A 20,347-nucleotide genomic window follows, 5' to 3' on the forward strand; every position below is an offset into this window, starting at 1 on the left:
CGCCGAAACGCAAAGGAATTCCGTGCCGATTCCTCTTGTCAGTTCCATCGACGGCTACATTTCGATTTAACAGCGAGCTGTCGCGGGGCAAATTGTCGCTGGCGAAACGGCCCGATAACGTTCTGCCCGCTAATAAATTAAACGACACTGATAAACCGGTAGCGCCTCCGAAGCAGTCGCTTTCGCGATCATGCGACCGGAGAAAACCTGTTCCTTCCTTCGACGGCTGCTTATCTGAATCGGGTGGTATCATAACCGGAGCTCTTGTGTGCGTGTCCCGTGTGAAATGAATTTTCCATTAACCGAACCCGAGCTGATTCACGAGCTGTACACGCCAGCTCGCGTCAAATCGCGTGACCACTCGCGTCGACCATGCTCGCTCTTTCGAATGCCTCCGACACCCTTGTGGAGGCACATTAACCCTCATCCGTTCCTCGTTTTACAAACTGAATTTGTGCCTCGGTGTGAAATTGACGCGGTGGTAAATGATCGATGAAACAACAAGGTAAACAGTTATCTTTACCACGTTTTTATTAACTCGCTTTCTTGTCTATCTGTTTGTTTGTTTGTTTGTTTGTTTGTTTGTTTGTTTGTCTGTTCGTTCGGTACAAATATTGCAATTGCTTTTAAACTAACTTCCCGATCAGCTAGAGACTTGAAACTTTAAACATAGCTCAGAACTAGGTGACAATGCAATATTTAATCGGTTCCTCGATCGAACACGTTCTAGATCTATTTAGTTCGTTTGAACTTTCGTACGTTGAGGTAAACGGTCTGAAGTCTGAACGCCCGCTGTTCGTTCTCGCAACCGCTCGCGTTTGTTTTCGATATGCCACACTGAAATAAACCTGAAATTTACTACATTTCACACACACACAAGACTAAAAAGCAAAGAATAAAATTTAAATCAAAATAAATTTTAAAAAATACCACGTTTTTAAAAAGGACTGAAAGGTATAAAATAATTTTTCCTAGTCCCCGAACAGATTCCTAACCCCCATACAGATAGTCCTGAAAATTTGTGATTGTGAATTTTGAATAGCTATGAAAATACTTGTAAGATTTAAAACGAAAAACGTCGGGCGCAAGATAATTATTCACATCATTTGCAGTGCAATAAAATTGTTAAATGTTTAAAGTTAAGAAATAGGCAAACAAGACTACTATTATAATTGTTGGTAAATGAACAAGCGAAAATTACCAGATCCAAATAAACGAGGATCATACGCGGTATGATCTGGTATCGACGAGGTAATTAACCCGTGGTTCGATAATTTTTCGATCGCATAAATTAGCGTTTCCCCTAATTTGCAACCGAGCATCCTTCATTCGCGAGTCTTCGCAAATCCGCGTATTATTAGCTTGCATTATTGATTTATTATTTAATAGTCGATGAGAGCGCACGCGCGAGCTAAATCGGGATTAACTGTGTATTCGTTTGTCGTTGCACTATAGTTTTCGTATTAATGACACTCTCGCGGGGTTGTGCCAGACGGAAGAGGGATGAAGGGAACACAACTTCGTTTATTCAATAATAATTCTCGTTGCATCATTAACCAACGATATTATTGCTCGAAAATAATACTGGCTGTCGGATTATTGTTACATCGTCGTTTTGCGAATTAAACGGTTTCGCGATCACCACAATAATGAGATTCGATCGTTATTATCATTGCTACTATCATTGCTGCTCGTATTACAGAGAGATAATCGGGTTTCTGTAATGTAATGCAGTTTCGCGTGCAAATATTGCAGGTTTGTAACAAATTCACTGAATTCGACTCTGTTCATTTCTTCAGTGAATTACGAAAAATGACTGAAAATCTTTTTATCAATATTCTTGTAACAGATAGTGAAAAATGTGCATGAAAAGAGGCGTGTATCCGTTATAAACTAAACATGAGCAAAGCCTTTTTTTCCAGGGACAGTAATATTTCACTCGGGCTGTTGTTCTTTTTTTTCCGCGAGATACAAGAACATTAGTTCTCATTATCTAAATTATGTATCGCCTTATTGTTAGTTTGTTGCACCTGCTACTTAGAGAGCGCGAGGCAAGATTAAGAATGTGTAATATGATTAGAGTGAAAGATGAGGGGACAATCAAGGTCTTCGCGAAACAGCTCTACTAGCTGGAAACCGTCCTTTGACTATCTGAAATTATGTATCTCGGGGCGTTACATTGAAAAATATTACAGTGTTTAAGTTATATTCATTACGTGGTATCCAGTTGCCTTCATTATGCAACATCGTCGAGGTTTCCTGCGAGTTAAATAGCCCCGGTGCGGCGCTCTCGCGAGCCTCTCCGCCGCGCGAATACGGTTATTACTAAATATTATCATACAGTAATTGGACTGTCACGTATCTATAAAGTTAGCCAAGTCAATTTATATTCAAACCTGTCGTTAACCGCGAACGGACCCGGGAAGTGACAGATTCACGACGCTGCGACATTTCATCGCACGCTGACAACTCTTACCGGAGACTCCTTTTACTTTTAATGGACGTGTTCGCACACGCACGTACCGTACTCATGAATGAACCACCTACTTTCTTCAAAATTCAACAAAATTATTCTTTCATATTATTGTGAGCCCCAGCGGATGTTATGCATTTAGAAAATGTAAAAATACGAAGACAATTTCCGTGCCTTCACAGTCGCCGACAGGTTGACAAGATCGATGAACAGGATCTAGCGCGCATCGAATGCGATCAATTATGTTCGTGTGTGTTTTGTTTCGCCGCGAGTTCCTTTATTTCCGATTTTCCTTTAACCAATTCGAGCAGATTGCGAAAAGAATCCGGTACGTTTCGCATGATCGGAGTTGGCCTCTTTGCTCGACGGAGCACATTGTATCGGAATTGGGACGAGATCCCCATTAACTCTGCGAACCGGCGAACCGTTCTCCTATATCGCCTGGCCGACGATTGTTCTCTCTTCGGGTAACAAACCGTTTCTCCCTCTGAATCGTGAACTCTCGTGATAGCGCGGAGCTACCGGGACGTGACTCGGCTTAATACCGCTTTCCTATGAGAACCGTATCGAGCGCGTTCACCAAAAAACTTTCCACCCCTGTCGATTTGTCGACTCTTGCAAAAACTACTCTTCCTTAACTGCGATATTCGACCAATCATCAAATTAAATATCCGAGCAGAACAATTAAGGAAGGCAATAAATCCAGAAGTCTGTCGAACCACAGCAAGATAATACATCACTCTACGATCGTTATATTAAGTGATACTTCGAACGTGTCGCACCTTGTTGCAACGGTGCACTCGGTCGACCATCTGCGTCAATAAATTGTTGCACGATCGCTCGATCTAGTACCTCATTGATACAGGATCGATTTACTGTGGACTCGAGCGATGAATGAATCAAGACTAGTATGGTTCAGAGGAGCCATGTATTATTGTGATGAATGGTGGGTGTTCGGCATCTTGAGACGTGTCGGGAGAAATGAGCTGCTCACGAGACGTTGCATAATTCTCTTGCAGATTTTCAAAAAGTTTCACAGACTTGTGTTAACCCTCATTCTGTTCCGTTATGAAACTCTTTCCGACTTGTCTTCCCGATGTTCACTTTGCAACTGTGAAGACAGAACTGCAGACGATCGATATTATTGTACGATATCAATTATTGTGCAACATATTGCAACATATACTATAAACAATAGCGACTGCATCGCCGAATAAAAAAGCTGCTCCGCAAAGAATAAAAATCAGCGTCCGCTCCGCGCGCCGGGCAAATCGACCAAGTCTATGTTTTTTAAACAACACCGCGCGGAGGAAAGGGATCAAAGAGAGGAAAAAGTTGCCGGTTAATTAATATCCCGCCGCCGTCCGTTTGCAACGGGTAATGATATCCCTGCGCTTTTTCTGGCGTGGTCGCATTTTTCATCGGTGCATAATCACCGCATCGACGAAGCTCCGGATAAAGGGAAGGAGCCCCGGCGATGGTGGCCGGGATCCCAGTAAACCCGGTTGCTGGAAATTACGCGAAATCAGCGAACTACCGATATTTCACGAACGATTATCGCTTTTTCCCCAGGCCGGATATTACCGAACTGCTGATTCATGAATCGGCGCTGGGTATCATTAATGCGAAACAACAGATGCCGACCGCCGATTTATATTCACGAGGATGCCTCTCGGAACCGAACGTAACGGAATAGAACGCTGCAATTTCCTGTTTCCTTTCCTCTAATTGATTTCATTAATAAGCCTCCTCTGCTCGGATATTTCTAACGACAAGGCCCGCCGCGCCGCCGCTTCCCAAAACGAATCGAAATTGATCACCGTTTCCAGACATTATCAAGCGAATTGCTAAAGTCGTGTTGTCGAGCAATACAATTTTATCATTCCTCGAGAAAATTATATACGTGTTACGCTTTATCTCGTTGTTCGCAGCTCTACCGCAAATTATGTCAGTTTTCAGTAAACAGGCGCTAAATAAGCTAGTTACAATTATGCAAAATTTTATCAGTGTTATGAGTGGACAGCGGATGTTTATGCAATTTTCAATTTATCTAGACAAACTAAGAAAGCGGAATAAAATAGAATCTTGTTTAGCGGAGCAGTACTAAATTTTCTATCGAATTTTATAGCCTACACTTTTTTGAACATTTCCAGAAGCCATAAACGCGGAAAAATCCCCAATCTAATTATGAATGTTATTTTTACAGATCTTATGTTCAGAGAATTTTAATTTTACTAGAATCATTAGGAAAAGTGATTGACATGGACGGAGTTTACATCGATTGCAAGGAGCAGGAAGGCAGGACTTTTATCTTTCTTTGATCATTCCTTTAACAAGTAGGAAATGATACGTTCTCAAATTGTGTTAGTCTTTCCACTGTTCGCAGCTGTCGATTTTTCTCGTAAATGCATAAAATCCGCTCATTACAATAATAGTACACACCTGTCTGTCTTCGGCCTCCTCTTCGCTTCATACCCATTCATCTATCTCCTCATTCTTCCTCCCACAACTTCCTCGATTCTAAGTTCTCTATTTGCTTCCCATGAATACTAAACAGATGAAGAAGCAAGATACTACGTTCGCAGAAGGATATAGGTACATTAAGACGTGCCGCATACGACAATTGCTACGCCCTTCGCGAATTCCACGGCGTAATTATACATCGTTCACTGTGGATCCATAAAATTTGTCCTGCTTGCCAAGGATAACAATTATCTTCATTTTATACGAATATTTGTAATTGTCATTTGCAATGAGCCACGAAAGTATTTTGACGCCATTTAAAACAGCGCAACTTTTTTATCATTGTACCAAACGACCTGATTTTTTTTATAATCAATTATTTACAATCAGCAAATTATCAACTCTTGTACAAACCCCATACAAGCCGAATTTTCGTAGGGTGAACCACTTTTACTCGAAGATTTCGAAGATTTTAGTTCTTCCCTCGAGATATATTCGAAGGAAACGTTTTCGGTCGAATTTTGTCGCGGCAGTTGTCGATAAAAGGAAGTGATTTTTGCCGGGCGAAGGAGGCGCGCCGGTAACACGAATCAGCGATCGTTTCGCGACACGCGATTAAACTAATTTCAGGACACGCGAGAGCGCGGCGGTGTCGTATTTTATTCGAGAGATTCAATTACAGCACGCCACGGGCCGGCTGGCACCCCAGCCGACATAATTCTCTGGCGAACGGAAGGCGGAGTTGCTTAAGCGTGAAAACGGCATAATTCCCGCGAAAATTTAGGGCTTTATTTACTCGCCGCAAATGGAATTTCCCTGCGTGCCACCCCCTCGCGCGGAGGGTGGAAAACACAGTGGCGATGCTGAAGGAAGGGGGAGTAGAGAGTGGGAAGGCGGCGTGCTTCAAATAAAAGAGATTTCTGCCAGTGGCGTAGCCAATAAACAAGGCTTACTGCCAACTTTACGACTGCCGGGGCACAGGTGCTTGAACCACTCCATGCGTCAGCCTCTTGTACCAAGGAGCTTATCAATCGCTCGGGATGCAAACCACCCGTGCTCGCCTAGAATTACAACAAACGATCCTGCAAATTAGCCACGAATTTACCCGGCCATCCTCATCCCTCTTGCCGACCGTGACAAATTTTATGGGCCCGCAGCGGACCGTTTAACTCTTGTGTCAAACAAAATGTTTAGATTATTTAAGACTATAAATTAACACCCGGTGATTATTCCATAATTGTTGAAAGTTTATGATTCATGGCTCAGGATTTCTTACAATCTTAATCATAAATTTTAATCGTAAACCAACAACTCACCCTCAACAACAAAATCCAATAATTTCCTTCGGGATTATTGTGTAAAAGAAGATTCTCAAGCTTCCATTCGGTGCAGCACAATTACATATTGAAAAGCCTATTAATAGGCTACCGGTACATAAAGTGTTAATATATTAGCGAGTAAAGAATGGACATTAAGATAAATTTTGTGATATTTCTTAGAGGAATATTAACAAATTGTTGAAAGAAATATTGTAAATGTATACCCGGGTACCCGGTTGATTACACAAGGGTGGTTAACCCTTTGTACTCGGAGCTATTTTAACACTAACCGTACCGGGTACAAAATGTATAGGATATATATCGTTTTATAAAAATTAAAAGACTAGATTTATTTATTATAATACGTGCTCTATTGAGTAATTGCTAATGAAAGCACACACATCTTTGTAATTTCAATCATTCAAAAATGAACAACGAGTCTTCCGACCGAAAATATTTCCACTCCCTATGAGTTTTTAAATTTTATGCACATGAAATTGGTATAATACCTCATGCAATACCGTGAGAACCGTGACATAAAAATTTGCAAAGAATTTAGGCAACTGCAATCAACCTAGACCAGCTTTGAATGAGTCCCAACAAAATGACGGACCGTGGAAAAACAGGCGCGGAGGAATTCAAGCGAGTTTCACCGAGAGTCGTTCGATGCATCGTTTCTCCGTGCGCAACTCGTCGCAATTTGCGGTTTGCCCGATCGGCTCGCGTGATCGTTTGTTAAGAGACCGCCGAGTCGAGCCGAGCCGAGCCGCGTCGCGCCGTTTCGCAGTCGTATAGCCGTCTCCACGGTTGTCGTCGAACGATTCCGTGAAGTGACGTTGCCTTTTTGCGAAGGTATCGGTTGATCATCTTATACCGATACTTTGTAAGGCGTAATTCTCCGTACACGGCGCTGTTTACGCTTGTACTTGCAAATCGTTCCTCCCATAAAACGTTCATTCGAATGGCAAATCGAGTTCCCCCCCTCGGTGAAATTGCTCCTTCCATTTTCATCATGCCTTGCAGGAAACGAATTCACAGAGAACGTTTTACTCGTACCATAAATTTTAGGTGTCTCATTTTATTTTTTACCCCTTCGCACTCGAAGCAATTTTAATTCCAAAATTTATGTAAACTTGTGTAATCTTTTTTACACTGTGCACATGGAATTAACCTGTTTGCTCATATGACAGTTGAGCTTCTCACAGTTTATAGAAATCAGAATTTAATAATATTCAAACTGTTTTGAATAATTTACACAGTTTATTAAAACTTTTGGTGGCAATTCGTCGTCGATTTCGTCAGCAATTGATATTTAAATACCCGAGAGAGCTTCCCTTATAGTATCGCGCTTTATCTGATGTTTAATATGTTCGCACGCGTTTTATTATTCGAGCGGTACTACTCTTTGTCCCGGGGCTTGTTTATCCGATTTTTGTAACAAATTGCTCGGGCCGGTTGTTCGTCGAAATTCGTTAATTTCAATTACAAATGGCCCGGATGAAATAAATAGTCGCCGGATATCCCGAAAGTTCGTTTTCAAACACCGCGTCACCTTTATTTGTGCAAATCACTCTGCGACCGGGCGGGGGGAATGGTTAATTGCTCTTCTATCTCTGCAAATAATTACTTAACGCCGACGTTTGTTATTCGCGTTTTCCCGAGCGAAGTCCTCCTAAGCCCGCGCTCGCACACGGAACTATGCAAATTTATGATCGATCACTATTATAACCAACATTTTCCATGCAAATGTTAAAGCTACAAAACGGACGCAGCCATTAAAAACTATTACCCGCTCCACCGTACATGTATTCCACTCGGTTAATCATTATTATTATCTTGATCTTAAGTGCTTCGAGTCGCGCGAGCACGGAGATGCAGGTTCCCTTTTTTAAATTATTAGCTTATAGAAAAATTATCGCGCACTTGTTCGGCTCGGTGATCGTTTTTATTTATTTTCGGAAAAAAGAGACGCTCGTTTATCTGCTTCATTATACTCTCCGCAGTTTTATTTTCAGTACTTATTACGGGTTTATTACGATGCGGGAACAAGTGCTGCAAATAACTACATTTTTGGGGTTGCTTCTCCGTTTTTAATTCAATTTTTTAATCGCCCTGGAATATTGATTTTTATTTTAGATATAAAATCAAGGTGTTAGAAATGTTTACACTCGTTTCTCCAATTTTTATTTAACTTTTGGTCGCCCTGGAATATTGATTTTTATTGTATCTAGATATAAAATGAAGGTGTTGGAAACATTTGTACCCACTTCTCCAATTTTTATTTAATTTCTTTGGTGCCCTGGCATATTGATTTTTCTTCTAGATATAAAATGAAAGTTTTAGATATTTTTCTAGCCGCTCCGTATTTAATTTTGTGATCGACTGAATACCCTAATTTTTCTTCTAGAATGAATGTCTTAGAAATAGTTGGTTGTCTGGCATCTTGGATTGTTCCCAGTCTTGATAGAAGGAAGATGCAAGCTCAGCATGCACATTGCTCCACTTGACTCATTGTTTCATTGTTACCCGATCGGTAGCGAAGCGTAAGGGACGTGCCTAACCTATGCCTACGTCGAACAAGAATTCCTGCTATGCAGTTTTATCAACGAGCCTCGAAACGTAAACCCGATAATCTTATCAGTTAATGCGTACATTGTCGTTGGTAGTTGTAGCTCGTTCGTTGTGAAAAGTCACAGGCGATATCGTAACCGCAGAGGAAGCGAATATACGCTGACTATCGTAGATAGCTGCGTGAACGTTCGCAATTTTAACTTATTTATTTGTATCTTCGCATGTGCGAGGATGACGCAAACCTGTCTCTAATATATGTATAAATGATCTCTTTCACTTAAAGATTCTAATAAATGCAGCAATCGTTTATATAATACGGTGTCATCTTCTTGTTTCACACAGTTCATGTGCATGCATGACAAATTTATGGAACAGCAAACATGAATTTGCATTTTTCTTGCGAAATATTCATGTAACAAAAAGAAACTTGAAAATATGTGCATTAATTCGTCGGTCGAACTAACCTTTGAATGTATAATTTCAATTAACTTCGCTCAAGGCTATTCTGAAACTTCGTACATTTACTGAAATACTCTTAACGGCGGGTCTTACGCATTTATGACAAGAATGAGCAGGTATAATATCAAACAGTAAAAACATTCGAAGAATTTAAATATGTATACTGTAATATTATGTTCAGCCTGTCGAGTTTGTTGTAATTCAGGTAGATTGTAGTGATAATACGACTTCGATTTGATGGATTTATGACAAAAATGAGTAGATGTCATTTAAAACAGTCATAACTAGACACAGCGGATTTTATGCAATTATGACAAAACTGAGTAGGTGTAATTTGAAACAGTAGACACATTAGAAGAATTTAAAAATACCTACAAAACATATTACGAAAGAAAATAAATTCCTGTTTCACTCCAGTTTGTTGGAATTCAAGTAGAACATCTTTATTTTGCATAAAGATCCGCTATCTAGTAATAAACACATACTATTTGATCACCCTGTAACAATTTTACGCTTACGTGTCTCCCGTATTTCTGATGACAGAACACCGCGTAAAAGGAGAACCTTATTTCGAGAACACAAATATTACAAGAAACCAAACGACCGGGTAAATTGTTTGCGTTTAAATTGTAAAACAATCGATAAGATACACGGAGAGGGACGCGATGATTCGATTCGCGCGATGATCGCGGCGAAATATTGTCGAAGCAGCCGATCGCGGTCGTTGTTGGAGGCGGTTCGCATAATTGCGCGAGCAAACAATCGCGGGACGCGTCGAAGTGGGTACAGTGGCCGCAAATCGAGCGAGCGTGTGCGAGCGCCAGGGAATCGCGGATAGAACAGAAACGAAGATCACACGGGTGATAAATCGTGGAAGGCAGGTCACAACGCTAGGAGATATACCGAGGCGTACCAATTCGAATTGGCTCGTAATTCGCGGCCATTCCGACGGATGGCTTCGCCCCGATAATTACCGCTCCACGATAAATTTATGACAGCAATAATTTACGCGGAAACTGCGGCCGACTGGCTCGATAAAGAGCGATTAACTATAAAACGAAGCTACGTCGGCCGATGCTCCGATGCGCGCGGTACACCGCGACAAGCGCCTGTCTCGTTTATACGCGATCAAACTTTAAATCGTTCTCGCCGCTTCCATAAACTGGCACCGGCACATCGATCAATTAGGTCAACGTCCAATTTTCAGTCAGAAAAACCCTCCTCCGTCCGCTCCTCATTTCACCCGTTTAATTAATTAGCTGTGCAAATTCATTCCGGTGGTTTTTTCTCGACGAGTAGCTGATTCTGCAGTTCGTTGTTCTTTGGTGTACTGCATTTTTTATAATCAATCGTATTTATAGGAAAATCGAGTAGATGAAATTCGATATTGTTGGAAAATTTCGAAAATTCAAGATGTCGATATATGATTTCTCCTCTATTAACCCTTTAAAGAATATATAAATCATGTATCAAAGTCTTGAGTGCTTGGGAAATGGAAGATACCGTTAGTTATAAAAATTTTATTTTGCATAAAGATCCGCAGTCTAGTTATAAAATAGGAGTACATACATGTTTTCAGCGCATTGAATGAATATGTTAGCGTGCATATGAAAGACTTATTCATCCGACTTGAAACATCTATGTACCTACTCTATGTTCTTTATTAAAATACTACATGTGTATACAACAGATTCTTTGCGAAACAGTAGTCGAAGATAGAAATTGGCGACGGAGCCACGCAGGAAATTAGGAGGGCGCAGCGGTGCCGCGTAAATCAATAATCCCATTCGCGAGATCGTTCGTGCTCGATCAATTTCGGTGTCCATTACACCTCGAAGAGAGCGGTCTCTATCCGAAGCCAGCCTGTGGTCCGATTTAATGACGGGCCGAAGAGAGTAGACGAAGGGGAGGAGGAAGAACGGTATGGCCGAGCTCTCGAATAATTTTCGACTACGAAAAGTGAAACGTTAACGGCGGCCGATCACGAACCGCTCGTTTCCTTCGGGTGTTTTGCACTTTTGTGCATGCGAGTCTCGATCGGCAAGAGAAAGAGAGAGAAAGAGTATGGCAGCAGCGAAGCGAACGTCGAAAAAAAGAGGAACAGAACCGTGGAACGATTTCGCGAGTTGGATCAAGCGCAGATTGCAGTCATTTGCCGACATAAATTGCACGGCCGGTGTGCGTCTCGCGCGCGAAACAACGAGAGAGCCGTTCCGCACGTCGAAAACGCCCTGGATCGAGCAAAGATCCCTGTACCCCGCGGAGGAATACCGTTTTCATTGTCTTTTTACTATGGAACAGAGCTGGCTGTTCACTGCGGATCACCTGCGGGATGCCGAACGATGCCTTGTGTGTCAAGCATCAGCTTCAGATCATCATTTTCAGCAACTCGAATCTTCGAACACGCGAGAACCGTCTTTGCAGACAGAGTCTCGACAGGGTCACATAATTATGAAAATGGTCCAAGTCTCTCTGAGTCAATATTTAAAGAAAATGAGCCTTTTATAAATTAAATTTCTAAATTGAGATTCAAATCTCGGCAACTCAATTAAAATCAAAATTCAACTTTCACTGTAGATCTAAATTCACAGTTTAAATCTAAACTCAAATTCAGCTTTCAATCATTACATGTAAACAATTGAAATTCAACTTTCAATCATTGACAAACAATTCTTGTTCTCACCGTACTGTTGAGCGGGAAGAGTTCCTTCTCGAAGAAGATCGAGCACACTGATTCAGGGAACAGGTGGGCCGCTTAGGTTTCGGGAAACAAGAATGATCGCGCGACTCGCCGGAAAAGGGGTGGAACAGAGAGACAAGGGCGAGAGGACGCCCTGTAAAAGCTGATGTCGGTTTCGTCGCCGGCAGATTTGCTTTACGAGGACAAGCAGCTTAGCCAGGCCCCTCCAGAACTGATATAATTCATCCGACGCGTCTCTTCGTTCAGCGAAACACGCTCCGACGCGCTTCGCGTGCTCGCGATGGACAAGAAACTTTCTCGCGACCCTTATTTATGGAATCGCAGCAGTAAGCTGGACCTGGTGACGTTCCGACGGTGTCGGGCGGGCTTTGCGACGCTGAAATCAATCGCGCGAATCAAAATAATAAATGTCTGCGCTGATTGTGAGAAACAGCGAATAAGAAGAAAACTACAAATTAATATTTTGAAGGTCAACTTTGTATAGGGTGTTTGGAGAGGACAGTGACCTACGGCTGAAGGTCCTTCACGATGGAAAATATTTTTGAGGAACAAGATCGAGATCGAAATATAAAATGTAATGATATAAATTATATAATCCCCGTTTTGGCCGAACAAAAGCCTTCGATTCACTTCGCCGACAGAATAAGAGATAAGACAGGGAACCTGTTACGCTTTCAGCAGGAATTTCATATTTCCCCTCACGCAGACATTCGCGAACTCGGGAGTCGCAAGTCGTAGGCTCCCTTTTCGTATCTTTTTTTTCCGGCACCCTTTTATCCGGGATTCGAAATGCAAAATCCTTGGCGGTGTATCAACGTTCGCGGAGCCATGGACCCCATAGTCTGCCAGCCAGATATCGTAGGGGAGCGAAAAGAAATATTCCCGCATACTCCTGGTTAGGGGGGGTGGAGGTCGTCCTGCGGTCGTAGATAATGCCGCAACATTTTCGAGGAGACAGACCGAAAAAACCGCGGCCGAATGTGAAAACATGCATGCCATTCGATAAATAATGTAGGCGAGGCGAAAGCTTGCGTGGGCTGAATGTTTTGAAGGGACGACACGCAGGACTCCTTGGGAAAAAATATTTATGCGAACTATGAACGGGGACGTTTCCGGCCGTGGGAGCAAGAGGAATTGCTATAGCGTTCCTGGCAATTCCGACGAACCCCGTAACGGTGAATGTTGAATTTTGTTGCTTTTCTCTGGCACAGGTGCCAGCTTTATTCACTTTTTATTTAATTTTTGGTCGCCCCGGCGTATTGATTTTTCTTTTAGATACGAAACGAACGTATTAGAGATGTTTGTACTTGCTTCTCCAATTTTTATTTAATTTTTGGTCGCCCTGGAATATTGATTTTTATTTTAGATATAAAATGAAGGTGTTGGAAATGTTTGTACTCGCTTCTCCTACTTTTATTTAATTTTCTGGTCACCCTAGCATATTTAAAAACAATTGTTCCCCGGAACGAAGGGAGTTGATTGATAATTCCACGAATTCCATCACACAATACAGTGTTCCCACGATTGATGCAGTGTGGCCAGATTCATGTTGAAACCAACATCTTTTCCCCCTCCAGGCTCTCCACCTTATCCCCTTCCACTATCCTATTCCACCGTTCAGTCTCTATCGCGCACGCGCAACGTGTCTTCCATTCGCCTCACTCTGCCTCACTCTATTCTCGTCGCGCAACGTGTCACATATTACTCTGGTCATCAGAGAGGGGGTACTTGTATTCCCCCCGATTCCTTTTCGATTACCCCTGTCTGGACACACTGGATTGATGTGACCTTCGGGCATGCGGATGATGTGACTTTTTTATCCCCACCACTAGGGGGTTCTACGAAGAATTAAGGTATTGCGGAGTTTAAATTGGGGTTTTATGATATTCTCAGGTATGGGGGGAATAGCATTAGTACAATACAACAATTTTCCGCTTAGCACCGTTGTTTACCCAGTATCGTCGTTTACACTTGGAAAGGTCATCCAAGAAATCTATGTTCGGCACACACGTAAAAAAACGTAGTACCATTTCCTTTCCTGACACTCGACACCCCCGAGGTTCTCACAACAATCGCGGGAACACTGTATCATGTATTGCCTAATTATAACTGTGTATTGTAAAAGTGTGGCTCAGCCAGCATTTTGCGTAACAGGAAAATTTACTAATTTATCGGACAATGTTATCGGTAAAATGTCTGTTGTCGAGGATAAATGTGTTTCGTCGTAAAATTTTTGCATTGTTAATGGAAACAGTTTATTTCCGGGCGTGCCATAATTCCTTTTTCAAGAACAAGACTTCCCGTGGTTAATGTTCAATAAATTATCTCTGGCTTCGTTCCACTTTGAATTACATTTTCGATGTTATTAGTGTTGCATAGCGGGGAAAAGCAATGTTCCAGTACAGTCGGGAATTTATAACTCGCTGTATGCATAATTCCATTATAAATTAAACACCATCGAGAGATGCGATACGGAGGCGAAACACGAGCTTCTGTTGCTATCGGTTATCTGTGCGAACTAGTTGCGAACGGTAATTAAGAGGACGGTTGATCAAACTACGAAAATTTTCGAGTTGTTACTTTCCGTACAGCCAAGATAAATTTGCTATCTACTTTAAGTGTTAATTTACTTTGGATTGAACTCGCCGGAATTGCTATGAATCCTCGTCTCGCTTCGAACGATACATAAATTAGTAGCATTCGTAGTCTGTTCGAAATCCCTTCCACAAGACTCGGTATCACGAAGCAGACTTTACTAAAACGAAATTATAATAAATGCAGTTTTAATCTTGAATTTGTAAAATTGCCTCGGACTATTTCTATGGTGCATAAAGATCTACCTTACGATTTCATATGAAATAAATGACTAAACATTTGAGTATTGCAAGAGCAAATTGCATCAGTTCAATATGCATAAAATGGAAAAATATCGTACGGAATGGAAATATTCTAGATTAGAAGAAATGTTTAGTTTTAAAATTTTAGATTCTTCTGATAGTTCTAACTTTTTAAACGACTAATAATTAATACATCCGTCAGAGTAACGAAGGTAACAAATGAAGGTGAGAGGGTTCTTTCTGGCGCGGTGCAATTTCTCGCGATTTCCTTTGTAAAACAAATGTTTAACAGCATTAACACCGTCATTTGCATCGAGGGCAAGCACGAACGCGAGCCTGTTCTGTGAACGTTGCTAATAATCCGCGGCTAACGCGCGACGAAGTGGAAATATGTATTTCATAATTCACGACGGGCGTTCCACAAAGGGAGGAGGAGAGGGTGAGAGAGGGAGAGAGATATAGAGAGAGAATTATGGGGTGAGATGGCACCGCGGCGAACAAATCGAATCCGGCGCAAATTAGCGCGAACGCCGGTACACGAATTCGTCTTGTTGTCATGAGAAATAATTGCCGGGAGAATTCCTATGGACCCGGGGTTGGAGACGGGAAAGGCGAACCTTCCCTCGGGGTTATAATGCCGGGATGAAGCGCCCGAGGTTATTAGTTTAGGAAGCTGCAAAGTACCCCGAAACAAAGTCTCTCTGTCTCTCTATAGGGTAATCAATATACAAGCACCGACCCAGCCGCCGTTTCACCTCGTTGATTCAACCTGAATCGCCAGGCTCGAAGATCCCTCTCTCGAATTAGTTGCTGGTTGCTGGTTGCTGGCAAAGCATCGCTGTCGGGTAGTCGACGTCGGAGAGCGATAGGTGATAAACTGTCATCGCGCCGGCCCTAACTCTCCTCTCCTCTCCTCTCCTCTCCTCTCTCTCTCCACCCGTGTTTCAGATTAATTACGAAATTTCAATTATTGCCCCTAACTTGCCAAATAGAAGGCAACGACATGAAAGCTGGAACTACGATGCTCGTAACTGCAAAGACAAGGGTTTAATCGAAATATCAGGATCGTTAATTAACATCATTAGTAGACAGCGGACTTTATGCATTGTTTGAAAACAGTAAAAACATCAGAGGAATTTCAAAATTCTGTTCCGAGACCCCACTAAACGCAAACTAAAAATTTTCTAGCTGAATTACGACATACTGAAATGAAATAGAAATTTATTTTCTGTCTGAGCAAGTCTAACCCCTTGCCTTAAAATATCGTGTCTGACTCGTGATGAAGATTCTGAACAGATTCTAATAAAACTGTATGCAATAATTTCCTATAACCGCGAATAAAATTCTATCTTGGTTTTGTTAATGTACAGCTAATGACGAACATATACAAGGCATACAATAGATATATCATTTTTGAAGAAATTACGATCTACAAAATAGTTCTAATCATTGAGACCGTAAAATAAATTGTAGGGCAAGGGGTTAATAGGCTAAAAATAATGTAGCACAATGTGACACCTGCTCTTTTTTGTCATGAAGGCATAAAGTCCGCTGTAATGTAAAATAATTGTTACGTTATTCAATTATTTTATATCAAAACGAAGAAATGTTTAGTCTTCGTGTTAAAATAGTTCCGAGTGCAGAGGGTGAAACATATTAAGAATGAAAATAAATGTTTACCTCTCGTTCCATTTTGTTGCGGTTCAGGTAGAACGGTAGAACATTTTTATTTTGCATAAAGATCCGCTGTAAAATAATTAGGCACTTTAAACATCCGGAAAATGCAGCATAACGCACACGATAATTTCGAGTACGTGTAATAACGCCGAGTCCGCTCACGTTTCCACAGGTTTAATAGTTAATAATTTTGTTGCAGTCCAAGCAGTACAGCGCTGGGTTCGCTGGATCAGCTGAAGGAGTACCTGACGACAGTGGGAACCTGCAAATGCGGACTCGAATGTCCGCTAAAACCTGAACAGGTCTTCAACTTCGACCCCAAGGTATGTTCACAGTCATTTTTATCACGGCCTGGTCACGATCGTTTCGTTGTATATTCGTGTCTACGAGAATTACCGTAATTACAGCGATATGGGCATATACACGAGTGCATATTGAATATTTCTATAATACTCGCAGAAGTATTACTGGGGGAGATTAACAATCTCCGGAGAGTTGCAATCACGATAGGTATAGTCACGATACGTATCCCCCAACGAATGAATATTTATTTAAACGTCCGAGCTGTTTCTCTGGAAAACCCGCTGCTTCGGAAAGCCATGTGTTATGAATCCGAGGCAATTATCTCACTTTTCAAGTCACTTTACCGCGATACTACCGAGATTATGGCAAGGGACCGATTATGTATATCGTGCTAATGCGTTCTTCTGAGTTACAAGTTTTAACTTGTGAAAGCACGGATCTATAAAACGTATTTTCGCAATCTTCAATGTGGACTCGCGTGAAGGAGGCGTGAAATACGACTTTTAGTATTTTCTCCGTAGCTCTGTCCATTTCCGACTTTTTTGTAAACTAATGAATGGACTGCGGATCTTTGTGCGTTTATAGGAAAACTGAGTAAATGAAATTCAAAATTGTTATAGTACATATTCAATTTCAGAGTATTCAACAGTCATTTTAGTTTCTATTTTTTGCAATCGATGGAGACAATTTTTAACCGACTTCGGAAAAGTAGGAGGTTACTCAATTCTATCTGTATGTGCCCTTTTTCTTTTTTTTTTTCGCTTTTTTATTCTATGCATGTTCACCGATTACTCCGAGATGGATGGACCAATCAGGACGTAACCTTCTGCATTTTGTAGGGCATGTCTCCCGATTGGTCCACCATATTCCAATGAAATCATAATCATCTATCATTTGGAAAATTTTCAATTTTGCGCCGCCTCCGAAAAGATTGTATTGTATCTAAGTTCGCGTGTATATTCACATAAATTAAGTGGAAATTATTTCATACTTTTTAGTGCGTTTTTTCGAAGTCGGTCTATTTTTTTTTAATAAAACTTTTTATTTCGCATGAAGATCCGCAGTCTACTAATAAAGAGTAAACTGGTAATCTAGTAAACTACTAGTTACTTCTGCACAATTGAAAAGCAAAACAAAGCACTTTGCCATATAAAATAATACAAACCATATTCTATACGACACAGACAGCAAAGGAACGCTATCCCTCATAAAATAAATAAGAAGAATTTAGCCGAGGGAAAAATACATTTGCAGTTCGATGAAAAACCACTTGTTCTCGCCGGCATTAAACGAGCAGCTTAAATTTGTTCGTGCCAGGAGTTTCCACCGGGAATTTCCATCTTTACGTTCAATTATTCTGTCGCATCGAAGCGACCACAGGTTCGCAGAACGAACGATCCTCGTATTCGACGCGAAAGGCCATGCCACGTAAGAAAAACCGAAGGCTGAAATGTTTTAGCACTCGTCGTGTCGCGGATTTATTCCAATAGGAAGAGAGTTTGTCCGTGGCCCTTCTCGAAGAGGCATACAAACGTCTATAAGAAGACAATCGGGATTTAAAGCCATCCGGCCTGTGGGCACAACGATTTAAATAAATCTCCCGCATAGTTCCCGTACAAGAACTCTGAATCGGGGAATCGAGGCTCGTAAAAAGCTTTCGGAGGTTGCGCGTCGCAGTTGTGGCCGCTCCGCGAGTAAATTGTTGGCCGTGTAGCAAAACGACGAGCGCGTGTTCCTGTCGTAATCTGCCCGGAGAAATCTCCGGTGTGTCGGCGTGCCTCGTGCAATGAGTCAATACTCTTTTGAGCATTGACTCATACCACGGTGTGTGTGTGTGTGTGCTCTATGTAGGACGAGCAGAGCGCGATGATGCTGAGAAAACGCTCAGCCATCGAGCCGGAGCGTGCACAGCGTGCATCGCAGGATGCGTTTCGCATTTTTCTGCACGGACCTGTGATCCCACGACACCGCTCTCCGTCAGTGAAAGTTCACCGGATGGATCAGGATCGATGATCTCCCTGTGAACCGGCATCTTTAATTACGATTATTAGCTAAACGGCCGTTGTTTATCGGCTCCGAGTACGTTTGTCTTCGATCTGGCGGGTCCTCTGTTTGCTATTATTCAGTGGCTGCCGATGCTCACGTAGATTTACAATTTTGGTGGATATTCGACGGACAATTTGTAGATCCGAAGCCAGAATTCGGAGATCGGTTCGCGTGCTAGGCACGACGGGGAAAAAGAGTTCGCGAAACAGGATTCTCCGCTAATCAAGGCAGCCCCCGTGTCCGTATCCAATTAGTCGTGTGCCGTGTCCATTTACGAGCAGTGAGTCGACGCAATTAAAACGGGGACGCGTCGAACGGGAATAAGGACTTGCAAAATTTTCCGAATGACTCGGAGAGCGAGCGGAGCTGACACGAGAATCGAAAAATATCGAATCGATCCGGGAGCGGGGCAACAGGTCTCGCAGTTATACTCAATTACAATGACTAGACACCGTAACTATCCCCGCGACGATCTTCGAGTGCCATAAACGCAGAGGAGACAGACCGAACGTTTTCCCCGAGAACCTTTTGATTCGGCGCCCCGATTTCTTTATCGGCCGTGTTCCTGTCCGGCGTTTCTCTCCCTCGCAATGCTCCTTTTGTAACGCTCGACGTTTCCGCCTATTGTTGCGTGTACACCGTACGGAATCATCGAGCCACGAAGAGCGATTTCTCGGTTTCCCGTAGAACGACGAGGGACCATCCGCCCATCTCTCTCTCTCTCTCGCGTTCTCTCTTTTTCCCGCTCTCTCTGCTCGAGGAAGTTCGGAATTCACTGGAATTACGTTGTTCACGCTGAGAACGGAGAACCAAGATGGGAGAGTCTGATAAACGCGACAAATTATTGATAAATTAGCCGTAGTTCACTGTCTAGACTAGGGAGCTCGGCGTGTGACGTTGGACGTGTCTAATTACTCGATTTTATAAGGGTTCGACCCTTAGCAATTTGAATTCTGTAATCATGACTTATCTCTCAATCTAGCAGATTATTATTCTACGCGATCTTTTTCTGATACATTTGGATCTTTAGCAACATCTTATTAATTAACAACTTGATTACATTATTCGGAAATTGAAATGTAAATTAATCGACTGATCGGGTCGAATCCACGCCTGGGATCTTTAGCAGCTTCTAGAACACAGAAGAATTGAATAATTTCAAAACTGTTTCAAACAATGATATGTCAAGTTTGACTGGCGTCCCAGAGCCACCATTCGAGTGCGAAAATACGTACATGGTACTTTTAAACAACTTGATGATGTTTTATCAAAAATATTTTTGACGTTTCCAAATTTGTTCGTACCAGATGTTCAGGTCAGAAGAAACGTTTGTGTTCCCTGTTGAAATCGTGCCAGGCTCGAAGTGGCAGTGATTTTCGCGACGGGGCAACTTCGGCCGCGATTATGCTAATCCTTCGGTTATTCAAAATCGACCGGGCCACTCGAGACAATGCCATCCTGCTCAGTCGCGTCCCTCGATTTCACTCCACATACCGTT

The 20,347-nt window shown here is 42.1% G+C and overlaps 1 protein-coding gene across 4 annotated transcripts in view; it reads left to right on the top strand.

The window, feature by feature from the left end:
- LOC143217279 (uncharacterized) overlaps window positions 1–20,347 on the top strand; it is a 301,556-nt gene that overhangs the window by 178,732 nt on the left and 102,477 nt on the right. For all 4 annotated transcript variants that reach the window (XM_076441343.1, XM_076441344.1, XM_076441345.1 and 1 more), the window contains one exon: window positions 16,700–16,823. In XM_076441343.1, the coding sequence (XP_076297458.1) occupies window positions 16,700–16,823 (124 nt within the window). The remainder of the gene's footprint in view (window positions 1–16,699; window positions 16,824–20,347) is intronic.

The sequence above is a fragment of the Lasioglossum baleicum genome, chromosome 16, assembly GCF_051020765.1.
Source record: "Lasioglossum baleicum chromosome 16, iyLasBale1, whole genome shotgun sequence".
NCBI lineage: Eukaryota > Metazoa > Arthropoda > Insecta > Hymenoptera > Halictidae > Lasioglossum > Lasioglossum baleicum.